General features: G+C 41.1%; 1 protein-coding gene and 1 long non-coding RNA gene across 5 annotated transcripts in view; one reads left to right on the forward strand and one right to left on the reverse strand.

The window, feature by feature from the left end:
• Nucleotides 1-6535, forward strand: part of LOC102678343 (glutamate receptor ionotropic, kainate 2-like) — an 8030-nt gene extending 1495 nt beyond the window's left edge. The window contains exons 1-16 of one of the 3 annotated variants that reach the window (XM_006612828.2): nt 24-84; nt 1573-1656; nt 1885-2043; nt 2121-2302; nt 2546-2703; nt 2764-2905; nt 3034-3336; nt 3430-3660; nt 3752-3958; nt 4036-4120; nt 4205-4481; nt 4583-4781; nt 5538-5781; nt 5843-5958; nt 6053-6202; nt 6303-6535. In XM_006612828.2, the coding sequence (XP_006612891.1) occupies nt 1587-1656; nt 1885-2043; nt 2121-2302; nt 2546-2703; nt 2764-2905; nt 3034-3336; nt 3430-3660; nt 3752-3958; nt 4036-4120; nt 4205-4481; nt 4583-4781; nt 5538-5781; nt 5843-5958; nt 6053-6202; nt 6303-6485 (2706 nt within the window). In that variant the 5' untranslated portion in view covers nt 24-84; nt 1573-1586 and the 3' untranslated portion in view covers nt 6486-6535. Of the gene's footprint in view, nt 1-23; nt 85-1572; nt 1657-1884; nt 2044-2120; nt 2303-2545; nt 2704-2763; nt 2906-3033; nt 3337-3429; nt 3661-3751; nt 3959-4035; nt 4121-4204; nt 4482-4582; nt 4782-5537; nt 5782-5842; nt 5959-6052; nt 6203-6302 lie in introns of those variants that run through there. The other 2 variants (XM_006612827.2, XM_006612830.2) reach the window with 2 other exon arrangements.
• LOC116185203 overlaps nt 1-18221 on the reverse strand; it is an 86402-nt gene that overhangs the window by 61546 nt on the left and 6635 nt on the right. For both annotated transcript variants that reach the window (XR_004149999.1, XR_004150000.1), the window contains exon 5: nt 14532-14688. This is a non-coding gene — a long non-coding RNA (uncharacterized LOC116185203). The remainder of the gene's footprint in view (nt 1-14531; nt 14689-18221) is intronic.

Consider the following 18221-nt stretch of genomic DNA (forward strand, 5'->3'; position numbering starts at 1 on the left):
TTAATAAATTTGATCTAGTCAATATTCGAGCATGTTTGCGATATACTCGATCCCATCACTAGTCGACGCGTTGACGGATTATTGGTGAGCGTTCACGTGCATCGATACGCGCGAAATGACCGCGAGAATTGCTCGTGGGATGAATGAATGAATGAAAAAGGACGCCGACGAACAAGCGTAGCGTGCATTTGGCAAGGGGACAATCGTGCGACGCTCGAAAATCGCATGTCGACGCTTGTGTTCGGCGCTTCGTGACGAGAAAATACGCAGCGGAAAAATTATCCCGCTAAAATTATCCCCCTAAGATGGCTGACCGACTAAGTCGCGTGCTCCAATTTTTCTCGATAATTGGAATAAAATTCAGGTAAAAAAAAAAAAAAAAAAAAAAAAAAAAAAAAAAAAAAAAAAAAAAAACAAACCCAAAAAAAAAAAAAAAAAAAAAAACAAACCCAAAAAAAAAAAAAAAAAAAAAAATAAAAAAATAAAAATAAAAATAAAAAAAAAGAAAATAAAAAAGTAAAATTTACCTTTCGTCGAAATCGAAAAATTATGATTTGCCTCGGGATATTTCATTTCACGTGGATAATATTTAATATTTAATCGTGGATTTCTCATTTTTAATTCCCGTTGTTGGAAAATCGAGCAACCCATCCCTTTCGAATCTTTTCGAAATTCGAGGCTTTCAAGCTCTTTTCAAGCTCTCAAACGGCCAATAATCATTTCCAACATAGTAAATCAAAATCCGCGGGGATGAGAAAATCAATCTCGAGGGAGGAGAAGTCAGAGAAGCGAGGTACGTCTCCTTTGGCAGCTTCGAATAAATAGGCGGGCTGAATATCGAAGGATTGATTTTAGACGGTTCTAAATATTTACGCGGCGTCGAGAATTCGAGCGGTGTATATGCTTTCCGGCTGGTTTACACAACGTCGCGTGGTTAAGTGCTCGTTCGAATCCCAGCGGTCTGCTCCAGCCATGAATCGCGTGTACACACGAATCTCATTGCAAATAAATTCGCGTCAGCCCGCCTCGTCTGCCTGTCTTTGAAGCTAATCGCGGTTTCATGGGGTCCGGCTTTTACAGATTCGGTTAATCCCCCTTGTTTTGTCGGGGATGTTCATCGTTTAAACTATCGGCAAGGAATCGTCGCGACGTTAAACAACATCGCGTATATTTTTCTAAACAGTTTTCATTACGATCTCCGGTTACTTGAATCCGAGAGTGTTCAACGATTTATTTATTGAAACGAAATTTTAGATTACGATTTCCAATTAATCAAATTAATCCGACCGAATCCAATTATTCTCAACTACCGATATTTAAATTATAATAAGCGATAGAGAGAATCGATAAATTATTATCGTATCGGTTCAGAGAAATAGAGTTTTAATGTATGAATACGAATGACAAAATTATTCGCGTTAATAATTCGCGCACCCGTCCAATTCGTGAATTCGATAATTCGCAAAAAAGAATCATTAATAATTCTTCTTGTTAAACTTTCTTCGCCGATGAAAAAGAAAATTGTCAATATCCCTTTTTTTAATTTAATATTCATTACTTGTCACGCCCTAGATAATGACTATAAGATGCTGGTCAAATATCTTCCATTGATCTTCCTCCCCTGCGTTCTGGGATTCCCTAAGAAAGTCCACATAGGTGAGAAAAAAGCTATCGTGTATATAAATTTTGTGGAACAATCAGTTGGACGCGCAAAGTGTTTCTAAAGTTGTTAAACTTTAATCGTATTAATATCCCCGGTTGTCAAAGTTGTACGTTCTCTCTCGTCACCATCGTCTCCAGCTCGCGTTCCGCAAATATTAATAGAATAGAAGCCGTCCTCCAACGTGGACAGGCGCGACACGTGCTCACCGTAATTTCTTTTAGGAGGTTTATTCGACGATGACGCCGGAATTCGACGTACTTTCGAAACTTCCATAAAGGCGGTGAACAAACAGCGACACGTGAACGAGGAATTTTCAAACGTGTTCCTCATGGCGGAATCGAACAAGGTCGGGACAGATCCGTTCGAGGTTTCGCAGAAAGGTATCTCAATTTACAGTGGTTACGAAACGTATTCCTAGAGTTCGTTATGATTTTTAATTTGAACAAAAAATATTCAGTATGCGAATTGATGGGCACGGGGGTGGCCGCCATTTTCGGTCCGTTAAATAGGTTCACCTCGGAACACGTGCAGAGTATATGCGACACCAAGGAAATACCGCATATTTATGGTAGATGGGAACCCTCTCAACCTCGTGGCAAAGGGATAAATTTATTCCCACATGCTGACACACTCGCCATGGTATGTGAAATACGAGAACAGATTTTGCCAATGCTCTCCGTTTTGAAAAATTATTTCGATTTCCTCCTCGGTTCGGATCGGATACTGTTTATGAATTTAAATAAATCCGATTCCGACACTCTCGAATAAAATTCAAAATTCCCTTTTCGAGAATTCTCTTCGAGTAGAAAATATAAAGAAAATAGCGTCAAAGGGTGTAGTTTCTAATTTATTAACGATAGATGTGTTTGATACGACTGCCAGATATTCGATCAAATCATAATCGATTTCGAGTGGAAAATTTTCGCGATACTGTACGAGGGAACGGATAGCTTGATCCGTTGCCATCGATTGTTGGAGATTAAGGATCCAAAGAAGCATGGGATATTTTTGTACCATTTGGGGCCTGGACCGAATTACAGGTGCATATTCGAAACGAACGAATTCTTCATATTCGAAAAGTGAGTGGTAAAATTTTGCAGGAAAGTGATGAAGGAGATAAAAGACGCCGAGTTTGAGAACATAATCATCGACTGTTCCATCGACATATTGGAAGAAGTGTTGAAACAGGCGCAGCAAGTAGGGATTATGTCCGAGAAGAACAAAATTATAGTTACTTCCCTGGTAATAATAAAGCGATTTCTTTCGTTCCTTCGTTCTCGTCTCATCGAGATAGAGGGGAATTTTCTTGAAACTCTTTCTTGAAAATTCTTCCAAACGATTAAAAACGAGCTTGGGCTACCCTTTTTCAGGACTTTCAAACGATCGATCTAGAACCGTACCAATATTCCGGGGTGAATTTCACGGGGGTGCGTTTGATCGATCCCGAAAGTCCCATCGTGACGAGTATCGTGAAGATGCACGAGGCGGAATGGGGTCTGGACGATCCTCGTCAATTAAGAATCGAACCCGCGCTCATGTACGACGCCGTACAACTTTTCGCCAGGGCTTTCAAACAGTTGAAGGACAGCATCGAGGGTGACGTGAAGAGATTGCCGTGTAACGACACCATTAACTGGGAGCACGGTTACAGCCTGAGTAATTTTATGAGAGTGGTAAGGAGTTGGAAATAAGGATTATTTGATCGAATCCGATCCGGGCGGGAGAAGGGGGCGAATTGATATTCCATTTTTGCGAATATATTTCAGACTGAAATGGAAGGTTTGACCGGTTTGATCAAATTCGACACGGCTGGCTTTCGCACCAATTTCCAATTGGACGTCGTAAGGGTGACGGAGAACGGGCTGAAGAAGATCGGGATATGGAAGAGCACGAATGCCTCTAAATGGAGCGTGGAATGGCTATTGGAATCTGAACCCCCGAAATTTAACGCCGAGTTGAGCTTGCAGAATAAAACTTTTATCATTCTAATCGCGATCGTAAGAACAACGAAGGAAGAAGGAAGAAGGAGATTAGAAAGGAAATGAGTCTCTGATAAATCTATACGATGCTTTGTCTTTATCTTTACAGAGTCATCCTTATGGAATGTTGAAGAAGTCGGCCGACACGATGATCGGAAATGATCGGTACGAGGGATTCGGCATCGATGTTATTCAAGAGTTGAGCAAAATGTTGGGTTTCAATTACACGTTCGAGGTGCAGACGGACAACGTGTACGGATCGTATTCTAAGAAGACGAAAAAATGGTCGGGGATGCTCGGGAAAATAATAGCCGGTGTTAGTATTTGTCATGGAAAGAAATAAGATCGGATTTAAAATTTAGATAATTTTGAAAGATTGAAATTTCGTTGCAGGAGGCCGATCTGGCGATTACGGATTTAACCATAACGTCCGAGAGAGAAGGGGCTGTGGACTTTACTATGCCTTTTATGAATTTAGGTAGATGGACAGATCTATCAAGTATCTACTTTTCGATTCATCAAATTGTTACACGAATAAGAGACGAACCCTTCTTTTTTACAGGAATAAGCATTTTATACAGAAAACCGACAAAGACACCGCCGAGTTTGTTCTCCTTCCTTTCTCCATTTTCGGCCGGAGTTTGGTGGTATTTGATCGGAGCTTATATATTTGTATCCGTGGTGTTATTCATAATCGGCAGGATATGCCCGGCTGAGTGGAACAATCCGTATCCTTGCATCGAGGAGCCCGAAGTGCTCGAAAATCAATTCACATTTAAGAATTCCCTTTGGTTCACCATTGGCAGTATTATGCAGCAAGGTTCCGAGATTGCGCCCATGTGAGTGAGTTCTCCTTTTATTTTTATTTTTTGTTTTCAAAATTTCTGTATAATTCCAATTACGATTGATAATATTAAAATTTGTACAATTTCAATATCAGAGGATTGTCGACAAGAATGATGGCCGCTTCCTGGTGGTTCTTCTGCCTCATCATGGTCTCATCCTACACTGCCAACTTAGCCGCTTTCTTGACAGTGGAAACGGTGGTGTCACCATTTTCCAACGTGGAAGAATTAGCCAAAAAGCGGACTATTAAATACGGAGCCAAAGTGGGAGGATCTACGTTCATGTTCTTCAAAGTAAGTGTATACTTATTGTAAGCTTCCTTTTACAAAATATATTATATCGAGTTACGAAATATGGTGTATAGAATAGTAAAAAATGATGAAACGGTTGTCAGTAGCAAGGAATTTTACAGGATGATTACAGCCTCCCAATTGTTTCAAAATGTAAGGGACGTTTGAATAGTAAAGACGCTTTGTTTGACTAAGTTTGTATTATTAACTGTCTTTGATAAAGTATTACAATTAACGACTCATTCGAGAGATTCCTCTTTTGTGAACAGCAATTGAATATTTTTGATATCTCTCGAACCAAATTTTGGAAAAATCAGATGTTTTTTGAACTCCATTACAACATTTTATCGTAGAACATAGATCATGAAACCTTCGCCACCTTAATCACCTTAATCATTTTTAATGTAATGCTTAAGTGAATGTGTTTTCGATCGTATCGAAATTAGCCTGCTATCGATATCAGTTTACATTTAGATCTCCTTAGATTAATTAAAAATCATCAATAATATATAATAATTGCAAAAATTAATACAAATGCTGTTGCAAACTTCAATAAGTAGAAACTAGAATTCGACACATTTTTAACATCCTTCAATCAATTTAGATTAGATTAGTTTTCCCAATAAATAATAGATAAATTATCGAAAAACATTTACCCCCGCTTACTAACCAAAAGAAAAAAAACAAAGAGAGAGAGAGAGAGAGAGAATAGGCAAACGAGATTTTGGAGTCGTTCGTTCTAATTCAGTTTTTTGAAAGAATTATGCCCATTCCAAGGATTCCAACTACTCGACGTACAAGGAGATGTACGAATACATGATGGAGAACGCGGCGGACGTGCTGCCTTCTGACAATGACGCCGGATTGACAAAGGTGCTCAGAGAGGATTACGCGTTTTTGATGGAGTCGAGCTCGATAGAATACATCGTTGAACGTTACTGCAACGTGACGCAGATCGGTGGACTTCTCGATGCCAAGGGTTATGGAATCGCTATGAAGAAGCGTAAGTTCCTTTCCTTTCGCTCGTTTCATCGAAAATTAAAGATTAAAAAAAAAAATTCTAGACTCGCCGTATCGCCATTCGTTGAACACTGCCGTGTTAAAGCTGCAGCAAAGCGGCCTGATCACGGAACTGAAGAAGAAATGGTGGACGCAGAAACGCGGGGGTGGAACATGTCGAGTACGTATATAGATAGAAGATTCTCGATGAAACTTGGTAAGAAGGGAAGAGAGTTGAAACTGTATATAGATTCTGTATGTAATGATGCACGTAGGAAGACGGTGGTCAGAGCCAAGCGGAGGAACTGGATCTCGATAATGTGGGTGGTGTGTTCCTGGTATTGACCGTAGGCGTTGCCGCCTCCTTCTTTTACACTATATGCGAATTACTGTGGGATGTTGGATGCACGTCTCTACGTGAAAACGTGGGTGCAATCGAATCGTTCTACGATAATTGTCCATACAGTGCAGTATACTGATGAATATTAATTTTAGTAATTGAATTTATACAAATATAATTTGCAGGTTTCCTTCAAGGAGGAATTGATGGCCGAGGTGAAGTTCATTATAAAATGCGACAATTCGCCTAAACCTGTAAGAAGGAGAAAAGGATCGTCGAATCGAAGCGGGGAGGATAGTACAAGGGATTGCACACCACCGTATGGATTTATACCAGTAATTAGAACTTCTAGTTCCGATGACAAATAAATTGAAAACGATATACTTATCGAAGAAAAATCAATTTATTAAAAAAAAAAAAGAAGGAAAAGAAAATAGAGAAAGTTTTTCAATTCAAAATCAACTTGTTCAAACCTTCTTTCCTTTCTTATTCTCAATTGGATCTTAAAATGTGCAACACTTTTTTTCATATCCACGTTTAATTAATCGATCGTTGATCGATTCGTTGTTTTCGCAATAAAATCAAGACGCACGAATCTACTCCAAAATTCTAAAGTACGTACATCGTATCGTTGTTACTCTCGCAAATTAATAATATCGAATCGTGCCACGATGATACGTCTCCTCGTAATACGTTGTTAACGGGATTTCCGAATAATCACAAATAGAGACACCTATAGTAATCGATTATCCGTGGAATTATCGGAATCCGATATGCAAATTACTCTGAGTAATATCACTTCATTAAACTGGTGCTCCAGAGACAAGTGGCATGAGCGATGTGCGCATTAAACTCGCCGTTTCGAATCGAAGCCTGAAAACATTGTTTTGTTGGTGGCATCGGCGCGATAAACACGGCTGTAAAAGGAAATTCACGATGTTCCGCCTCGATATTCTGGTTTTTCCGGTTTCCACCTCGTGTCGCCTATCGCATTACAATTATAAATTGAAATAATGGCCAATACGTGAAATTTTAAGATTAAATTATTATTTCTATTCGTCGATCAATAAGTTTCTTTCTTTCGTTCCTTTGACATTTATAACATTTATAACGTTTCTTTTCAATCCGTCGTCCATTTCCGCCGATGACAAGGCATCCGACGAATTTAATAATTGGCGGCAAGAACACGAGTAGAGTGCTGCTATCTCCTACACGATGCAGAAGCGTCTGCAACTTTGATCGGTAAGGTAGTGTCCGAATCTGGTTCTCAATCGACGATGATACGATTCGGCTTCGGACGAAGACCAGTTGAACGCTACTCGAACGATAATCAGACCGGAATTGAAAACCATCGATCAACCGATGAATTATTCATTACGTGGGAAGTACGTCCGATCGTGTAACGATTTCACCGCAGGAGATGCAAACCTGAGATAGATTTTGCGATTTTATTCGTGTCTTTACAAATAAATTTTTATCACTCGTTTATCATCCCGTGGCAGCGTGACACATTTCCCCTGTCATTGATTGAATTACGACTCGTATCCCCCGAGTCGGTTCGAAGAAATCCAAGGAAAGATATAATGAATCGGCGACGAAGAAAGAACAAAAGTTACGATTCGTTTTAACCACGTTGCTCGTTGAAGCGAAGTAAAGAAAGTAAACGAATGTGATCGATATGAATAACGTATACAAAAAAATGTGGCTCGAATTATAATTATTAAACGATAGAAAATCTAAAATATATTATAACAAGAAAAATAATCGAGTGATCAAAAAATAAGAATTTAAATATATCTCTTATACTTTTCGGAAAACTACGTTAAATTCGAATCTGAAAATTCGATGAAATTGAAATTCTCCTCAATGCATGACGCGATTTCCAAGAATATCGATGAAGTTTGAAGAAAGTTTTACGGTCCAATAACGGTAATTTTTTTTGTTCAAATCTGGCAAGAAGGCACGGCATCCTTTATCCCGCTTTCTTATAGTTTTTCTTTGACAAATATTTAAAACCGTTCGATCGCCGCGCATTCACCTGGCTCAAGGTCTTTTTGCTTAATTGGAAGAATATGTTCGGCAGAACGAACGAATCCGTATGTTAAACAGCAGACGGTAGAGTCCTCGAGGCACGGTATTACAGTGAAAGACACTCGCTTCCTCGATGTCGGAAGTATCTTGAAGAAGCCAACGGTTGACCGGTAAGTTGACCAACTTGGTGGCAAGCAAAACACATCTATCCATCGTCCGCTTTCGCTGGAATTTCAACGAAGACAAAGGCCGACTCTCGATGCCCTTTTTCTCCCTTTCGTGAACGCTGTATAAACCTTGGCTTTGGATCAGCCTTTGGCATGCAAATATCGCGTTAAACGTGGAAGATCAGTGCCTAAGAATTTTATTCCTTCGTCGATATTAGATGCATTAAAATATACAGAAAAATTTCGAAATCGTGGCAAGATATGTATGCGTAAGATTCTAAACTTTAACTTATTTTATGTATAAAATAGTATGAAACTTGTTTAAATACGTTTCGTTTAAATCTAAAAATTAAACAAATCGTATTTTTATTTTTGAAAGAAACATAAATTTTCAGGTATCTTTCAAACGTACATCTTCGGATTCAGTTATGACTTTGAAAGAGATTGTCAGTTCTCTATTTTTCTTTTTTTTTTCTTTTCTTAAACGTATAATCGTATGCAAAATATGATTGCCTAGTAGATAGAATAAATTCGATTGCACGCTTAATACAGCGCAGAAGCTACGTTTATCGGAACGAGATTTTAGTCCATCCGGTTAACTGAACTTTTAACAACTGAATCTATTTAGTATGCGGAATATCAAACTATTAAGAACCAAGCTATGAATAATAAATAGATTCCAGTAACACATATACATAGCAGAAATACAAAAAATATTTCCACGATTTCGAAGAAGATCGCAGCGGTGTGCAAGTTTTATTTCATAAAACTCGTACCTGTCCCGCATACTTCTCAAACAACTCTTTCCCAAAATCACCTGGCTGCACATTAAAATATCTCTGTTCCAAAAAAGACATTCCTTTCCCGTTACAACGGTCATAGCAAGAAACGCGAAAATAACCTCGCACATTCCACGCGAGACAACCAAGAATACAAGAAAAGAAGAAATCTACATACATCTTATTCGATAAAAATCAAACCGTGTCGATTCGTCCAATTTTATCTTACTTCCTGCTCACATTCCTGCTTTCTTCTCAACTGTCCTCAATTTCTCCCTCGAAATCGGGAGAATGCAACGACAAACGAGAAAGGGGTCAAACAATCTTTCAGCGTAATCGGGGATAAAAATCACGTAAAGAAAAACGTACGTATCGATTTTTATCCCTTTTCGATCCTATACTCCCGATTTCCCTTAACCGATCTCGGCACCAAAACTCTCGTTTAACGCCTCTTACGTTTACGAGGATCCGGATCGATGACACAGACGCTCAGGAATCCGAAGAGGGTTGGCGAGAGTGGTGCTCGACGGCACGACTTTCCGTGTCGAGCATAGTCGGCCCTTTATAGACGCACCTCCGAGGCGCCTATTCAAAGGTACCACCTTGCGGGTGGGGATACGTGCCGCTCGTGAGGTAGTATTAAAAGGCCATTAAACCGGGCCGACATGACATATGGCTTTGTGCGTATGCGCGCGACCCTTGGCGATTCTTCGCTTTGCCGGCGAAACGAAACTGCTGCTCGCCTGTCTACCACCACCACCACCACCACCGTCTCGTACAATAAAACCAGATGGAACGACCAGCTGCCAGACCACCCTTCTCTTTTTCTTTTTCTCTCGTACGCTTTCCATCTCTCTGTCCAAGTCTCCCCTCCCTTAATTCGCGAGTTAAAATTCGCGGGCCCTTGGTGTGGCGCTTCAACTTGGTCACCGATCGAAAAAAGGAAAAGAAAGGGGAAAAAGAGAGGGAGAGAAGCGGATCGATATCTATCGTGCGCGTTTGACGAGTCACGGAACACTCGAACAGGCCGGGTTAATGGCTCCAGGCGCCGAGATGATCCTCCTTCTCCTTCTGTTAATCGATATCGGATAACTGGACACTGGATGTTCGGAGGCTCATACGAGAGCCTGTTTCGGTTGGTCCAATTAGTGGGACGGATTTAACCTTCGCAGTAGTCAGGTATCTCTTTTTACTCGTTTCTCGACGTGGATGAGGCTTGCTGCCTCACCTGTTCAATGTCGTTCGCGTCAATGTCGTTCGGGGCGAGATATCCGACGCCTTCTTTCTTTTCTTTTTTTTTTCTCGGTGAACGAATTTAAATTCGAGAGCAGTGGTTTTTCGATTGGAATTTTCGAAAAATTCTTCCGTTCGTATCGCGTGAATTTTATCTTCTTCCAAGAATCTCTGTATTTTATCCCGTGCGCAACCCGAGAGTACAACAGGTGTTTCACGATCAACCGCCGCTCTTGTCAGCGAGAAATTATAATTCTTGGAAAGAGGTAGGGGCTCTATTCGAACTGGCCAGCCGGCCTGGCATACTTCGCCACGGTTCAACGAGCACGCCCATCTGTTCTAATTTCTCATCACTCTCGTCTTCGTTAACTTATATTATTCGCGTAAAATAATAATAAAATCCTCGCAATATACTTTCTTGTTCTAAATAATGAAATTTCTATTTCTAATTCTCTATCTCTCGTCGTCGAAATTACGAAAAAAATTTCCTGCACCAATTTCTTCATCGTCTTTGGAAAAAATAAAACGAAGGAACAGGAATTAAGAGGGATAGTCTAAAGCTCTGGTCGGAGGGAGGGGGAAATTAGGGAAGATTTACGTAGATTCAGATCCCTGTGACGAATCCCCAAGATTCCTGGTCCACGAGATCCCGGACGTAATCCGGAATCTCTACGAAATGCACAGACCTCTGGTATTCGCGAAACAAGGCGCGCGTCTGTTTTTAGTAACCAAGGTTTCTCGTTTGCATCGAGGACACCGGAGATATATCCAGATTATCCGGTTCTTTATTGTCCGCTTATTTTAGATCATTCCGTGTCATGTTTCCATGGAATAGCTAGGGTCGTTCCTTGAAAACTCATCGCGCGTTAATCGCACGAATTTCATAGATTGTATTATATTATATTGTATTATACTCGTCGTCCCGATTCGACGACGAGAGGATCTCGAAACTTCTTCGCGACTATGATTGCATAGAAAACGCGAGTTCGAGGAGTCAGAGGAAACGCTACAGAGAACGGAGGATGGCGTAATAAAAGGGGAGAGTTAGCACGGTCGTAAAGCTGTTCGTACGGATGGAATAGAATATTAAAGCTTTTTATTAATTAGCGTAATGCGTTTACGTGTGGACGAGATTGGTGCGTGTACTTTTTGCGGATACGGCCTCGTTTTATTTCGGATTTTTCCGTCCGTTTCTGCTGCCTCGAGCGATTAAGCTAAGAACGGATGCGTTAAATACACGCTGGAAGAGAGTGGGGGAGGGAACGTTAAGTTAGTGTGTCACGAAAAGAAGCTGGATCATCGCAAGATCACCGATCGTTTCTTGCGTCGTTCCAGCGTTTTATGATTCAACACACTGTTAAATAATTCCGCTCAATGGCCTTTTTTTCTCGTAAGGTTTCTACGCGTTCCTTTAAGATAGGTATTAAAATTGATAGCTTATTTTGGGATAAAAACGGATTGGATTATGACTGTCGTTTCGTCTTTTATTCCGAGAGGATTATTGTCGAACGATAGGAAGAAAGATTTGCGTCACGTAGCGTTTTCAATGTTGTTTGGAAAGATTGCAAATGGAATAGCGTGAAACGAGCAGTAAACGTTCTTTTAAATCGTGTAAGTTTTAAATGAAACGTTCGAGGGAATGGACGTGCGTCGAAGAAGTTAGATGTTTATGAAGGAACCGGAAAATTGACTATTTATCTCGTTACGACTTTACAAATGGTATATTTGCAAAACGTTACGAATAAAATAAATCTAACGGAGTTGATGATTAATCCGGAAACAATAGAATTTATGGGAATAAATATTCTACTTCTATTTCTATTTTTTTTCATTTAATCCAAAAAAAAAAAAAAATAAAAATAAAAAAAAAATCAAGAGAACTTAAAATTTTACGATCGCTTTTTTCTTTTTCTTTTTCTTTCTTTCTTTTTTTTTTTTTTTGATGATACGATTACGAATAAAGAAAATAAGGTAAAAAGGATGGAAAAACAAGTTTTTGAAAAGTTTTTGAAAAAAAAAAAGAGAAAGAAGTCTCGTATCTTCGTCACGCGAAACGCGCGTAATGAATTTAAACCTTAGGCCGTGTCGCGGTGACTTCGATTTATCTGCGCGCGCAGAAAGTGGCGCGCGAGAACCAAACCAGTTTTTTCCACTGTGCTCTCCGTGCCGCGTTAGCCGCGGTATAAAAATTAATACACACGATATTTCACCGAGTTAACAACGTTCCATGTAACGCGACACCCTTGCCTCTTCCCTTTCGATGTGTTTTCTGGCTCTCAGATTAAGAAGAACTAAGAGACAACAAAACAGATCTGACGGAGGGCCATGAATATTGCGCCTTAACGAGCGCTGTTTTGCATAGGAAGAAATGAATGAGAATCCAATTAAGAAATTATCGCGACCTAGATTTTTTCTGCCAATACGAAACGATGTCGAAAACCGAATAATTGATGGAAAGAAGAAAAAAAAGGGAGAGAGAAAAAAGAAGAAGAGGCGTCGAGATCGCACGTTCTATTTCTTCTCTATTCGTATCGATGATCCCGATATGTAAACCCTCTCTGCAGTGTTCAATTGTTATAATGGTTTCGTTTATTAAACACAAAGTCAGTAGTTATTATCTCCGGTAGACTATTTCGTTCTGCAATTTCGATGCACACCAGATGTGTAATTTAAATAATGTCAGTGATTACTTCGAAGGACGTTTGTTTATTTAATAACAAAAAGGGTTCAACACGCCCTCCCACCCTTTCGATTCTAATTATCCAGAGAGAAAGGACCGACTTGCTCCAAGTTAAACTATAACAGTATCGATTACCAATTTGAACATCGTATTCGCGTTTAATGCATCTTGTAAACCGTATGATTAAGACCCCTCTCATCTAACTTGTACGAAAGAAACGATGATTCTTCTTACTCGAAGAAGAACACTATTTTTATACGACAAATAATTCATTAACGTTATTACGGGAACAGAGTTACGATCAAGGGAGGAGGATCTAACAAAATCATTGAAATTTGCAAAACAATCCTCCTCTTCTCTTTTGTACTAAAAATCCTTTTCATCGTATCCTTTTTTTAAACTATTTAATCTTAAAGTTAATAATTTGTCGACATCTTATCCTATAAAATCGCGCCTAACTAACTACCTCCCCCTCGTAGCGAGGTTAAAAATTAAAACTTCGCTCCCTTCACCTCACCTTTTCATAACGCGAAACCCATCCAATCCGGAAAACCATGCTAACGGTAGTAATAATCTCGAAAGAATACAAACAGAAGACGACACAGCACCGTTTCTCCGCGCACGAGATCCTTGACAACCGCGACTGACGTTGACCGCGATTCGCGTCTCACGTCCCCCCAGTTCCGGTGGCTAGAGAAATTAAACGGTACGGACGGCCAACAAATTCGAGCGACCATTTCGACTTGGGGAGGAAGAAGGACGGAGGGGACGGAGAGAGAGAGAGAGAAAGACAAAGAGGGAGAGAGATTCTCGAAGGGTAGAACAAGATTAAGTGGCGGTGGAACGGTGGACAATACGACGTGTGTCGTGAGCAACGAGGCTGTCACGGATGTCGCGTCGCAAGGTTGAACTGTATAAATCGATCGCGCGAAAAATAAGTACGACGAGATTTCCTCCTCTGCACCGACATCGGTCTGCACCAGAATCCATCTATAACTCGCGCATGACAGTCCACCGTGTACTTCACATTCCGAGTGTGACGTATCGACGGTACAGGGAAACGATTACTCATTCGTATGTTCTTTACTTTTCTCTCTCTCTCTCTTTCGAATCGGGCCAAATGGAACGCGATCGCGGCGTTTCATCGAAATTGTTACACTTGCGATCGAATTCTCGACGTGTTTGAGAATTTAGACCGATTTTTTTGAACAGAGATAAGAAGAGCTAATTTTAGATTGATTTTAACTCTGGAGACACGGGAATTGGTTTGGCGTTCGAGTCAAAGTGTTCCTGTTCACAGGGTGTTAAATCTGGTGTGATTAACGGTAGTAACCGCTTACGCGGGATTAATTTCAACGATTCAACGCGAGAATTCATTGCGATGCGTCAAACTTGGGCGCATGACGGATCGAGTAAGTGAGCCCATGGACACCCCGTGTTATTGGCAATGCGTGGAAATGCAAATTCTGCCCGTTGGGGATCGATCGTAACCTATCCTACGAGTAACGAGTTGTGAAAACTCACGTTACAGGTACTGTTTCCCTTCGACCACAGTTCACTATGGCTGCATCGTTTAAGTATATTGTTGGGTTCCGCTCGTTTTCCGTTCCAAGATTGTTGCAAACACGCGAGAAAAGGAGGATCGTCTCGGTTAAGTGTTGCGGAAGGGATTCGTGGGAAGCTGTGAGGTGAAGGAAAGATGTTGGAAAATGATTGTAAACGTAAGATTTTTGTGAAAAGAAAAAAAAAATATGCATAGATATTTCATATAAAAATTTTAAAAGTAAATTTCCACCGAAAAGAGAATTTTCACGAGAGATGAAATTGCGAATGATTTAAGAAACGCGGGGCTAGTATAATGCAAATTTTATTGCGCGGTGATACGATATTAGAAAAATACCAAGAGATACAAATCACTTTTCAATTAATTAAACCGGGAGAGCGCAGAAACGACGGTCGAGCGAAAAATGCAACGAAACTAATGAAACATCTTAATAACAGCTACGAATGCGCGAGTCATTATTTAAACGCTATCCCGGTCGATCTCCTACCATTTTTAATTGATCAAGCCAATTAAAGGCCCCGACTTGGTGATCAATGATCCGTGAAGCGCGCATAGATATCCTGAAATAAATGATTAAGCGTAAAACACGCATCAATATCAGCGCGAGCCCGTTGATGAAGCTAGCTAGCTAGCTTCTAGACGCCGATCAAACGTCAGCGGAACGATATACCATCAACGATAACTTCGAAACTTATCGACGAGATGAATTCAAGTTCTACCTCTGCCCGAAGTAACGATTCGAAACCCGTGTATCCTCCACGTTCCATCCGCGCAATTTCGAACTCGTTCCATGCTCCGAGTGGCAAAACTTCCCGTGGAAAAACCCTCTGTAAGAAACTATCTATTCTTTTCAAGAGAGTCGCTATTCGAAATAAAACCTTTATCCAGTCAGTAACAAAGTTTCGCTCGCTAAATAAAAAGTTCAAAAATCAGAAATATATATATATATAGATTCGTAAAAATCTCCGCTTTCTGGGCATCCAAACATCCTCCACGTTCGCTCTCGTAAGCGGTCGCGCGCGTAATCCCTTCGATAAGGAAGTTTGAGCGAGCGAGTCAACGGGCGTAACGTGGGCAAGCGGAACGATTGTTGGATTCGAGGCTCGGATTCGCAACGGGCGCGCGTCATTTCCGTAATGTAATTCCCAATAAACAAAGTTTGTTGTTGGACGGAAAAGTTGGCGTACAGCCGTTCATTACGCTCGAACGACACGCGCTCGAACGGCTGGCAGACACGAAACCGTAGCTGGGACAAGGATCTCGATTGGCTCGAACGCTTCGAACGAAATTGAAGCGAATCGCGGCTCGCGTTGCAATCTCGTTTCGAACGTTCGCCACGATCGCGGAAGCGTGACGAAAATTCAGCCGTGGTGCATGCAAGTGGATTAGGAAACGAGCGGTCGGCCAGCGGTGTTCAAGAATCGTTCCGTAATAAGATATGGTACAGCTTATGGATGAGGGAGAGATGTGTATTTCTTTTTTTTTTTTCTTCGTTCCAGCGTCAGATTACGCAGAGTAAAAACGAAACTATTGTGAGATGTGTGTATATATTTTGTTGTAACTTGAGAATAATATTCTCCGATTATCTCCTAGTTAAAATAATTGACAATTATCAAATATCGAACGATTGGGCACAAATGGGTTGGAAAATTATTACTTTAATTCCAAGCTTCGAACAATCTCTTCAAGAAAGAAACTTACACGATAAAATCCTCTCATTCCAACACCTCAAAAAGGCCGCAAATCAAATTATTGTCTCCCAAGAAAAAAAAGAAAAAATATTCTATTCAGTTCCGTATACAAAGAAAGTGGAACACCTGCGAACGCAGAAAGGGGAGGACCACTGTTCGAAGTCAGCGAACGTTTTCTCAGAAGGTAGACCGTCAGTAGATTATCCCTGTCCGCGGCAGCCAGGGGACGGTAGTCGTGGACCCAGGCCAGCCGAGATAAGACAGCCGTAATTGACCATAACTCAAGGAAATGAAGCGGCGAACGGTACCGAGCATCTATATTCCGTGGTTGCCCGAACGTTAGCCGAGTTAACCTTCGGCCTGGATGCGCACGGACATCGTTGCAGCATTGCAATCTCCGCCTCGCGATATCTCCCCTCCTCCTCCGCGTCCGGCCGGCTGCCCTTTTTTCCCCCGAGTCGACGACGGACGATCACGATTCCCCTTCAAGCGGATCCATACCACGAACAATGCCACGGAATCGTGCACCGGCCCGAGTTTCGTGGACGGAATTATACGGCCTACGTTCCTCTCTTTTCTCTCTTTCTTTCTTTCTTTTTGTTTCTTCTTTCTTTCTTTCTTTTTTTTTTTTTCGATTTCGAAAAGTTACTTACGACGACAGCGTCGTCGGGGTAAAGATCGCCATATGTGTATAATAGGTCCCATTATAGAGATGGTGGCGGAGTTAATTGCGAGCGGATAATTGGGGGAGAGAGAGAAAGGTTTATTGTGACGGGTCGATAGATGGATGCCGGATGGATAGGTTTTCTCTAGGTTGGGAGAGAAAGGTATAGGTTGGGAAAAGAAGTTGGGAAAAGAAGTTGTACGGTTCGTAGCCACTGGTCCTTGGTGGAGAGTATCGGTCGGAATATTCGTTCTACAAAGTAGAGATTTCGAGATTTTGTTCGTTGTTGTTTCTGGGACGCGTGAAACGTGTATTGAATCCGATGTTGGGGAGGATGGATTGTTATTACGGTCAGTTTTTGAAACGATACTTTTTCAATCGCGTATTACACGCTCGCGTTTATCAAACTTTCGTAATCTCTCGACCGTAAGAGATAAAGTTGTTGACCAACCTTTTTTGTTTAACTGCCTACATAAATATATTTCTTATCGATGCGCGGTTGGACGGAGAGGAGAGATCTGTAATTTATGCGCGAAAGAGACCTCGTACGTTCGATTTCAAAAATTCCTCTGTTCGACAAACACCCGTGCTTCTAAGAGAGAGATAGAGAGAGAGAGACATAAGTTTGAAGTTTTGGAAAAAGCAGCGACACGTTATTCGCAAAAAAAAAAATATATCTGCAAATGTATCTCTTGGCACGATACACTCATACGTCAAATACGACGACACGCGAAGGAATCGAGGCCCCGATCTATGCTATGTACATACATCGCTCGTTGCTGAAGGGTTAAAATTACTACCGGATTTAATTGCGCGTGTTACTAGCTGCACAAGAATGTAACGTGAATACGAGTATAATTAACCTTCTCAACCTATTCCCCGAGATCTACGTTCCCATTGAAACTCGACAAACTCGTATCTCTAACCCAACCAACTCTTACGGAGCTAACCCTTTAAACTTCGCGAAACACACACACTTACACACATCTGTAAATTTCGCAACCCATCGGGGGGGAACGGGCCCACTTCGGGTATAATACAGGTCTCGAATCGGCCTCGGTGTATAACCGCGTTAAAAAGAGAAGTTGGAGAGAGGACCGGCCGCATAATGACCCAGTCCCGTGCAGCAATAAAGTCACACGCTCGAGCGTGAAATCTGGCGAAATTAATGCCGCGATAAATTACACGGTGCTTCGAGCTTACACACCTTTGCGCACCGCGCAAACGCTCGTCCCTGTTTATTTTTTCTTTTTTTTTTTTTTTGCACGCGGGCCGAAATCGCGCGATGACGGGCA

This window comes from Apis dorsata, unplaced genomic scaffold, assembly GCF_000469605.1.
Source record: "Apis dorsata unplaced genomic scaffold, Apis dorsata 1.3 scaffold_127, whole genome shotgun sequence".
NCBI classification, from domain to species: domain Eukaryota; kingdom Metazoa; phylum Arthropoda; class Insecta; order Hymenoptera; family Apidae; genus Apis; species Apis dorsata.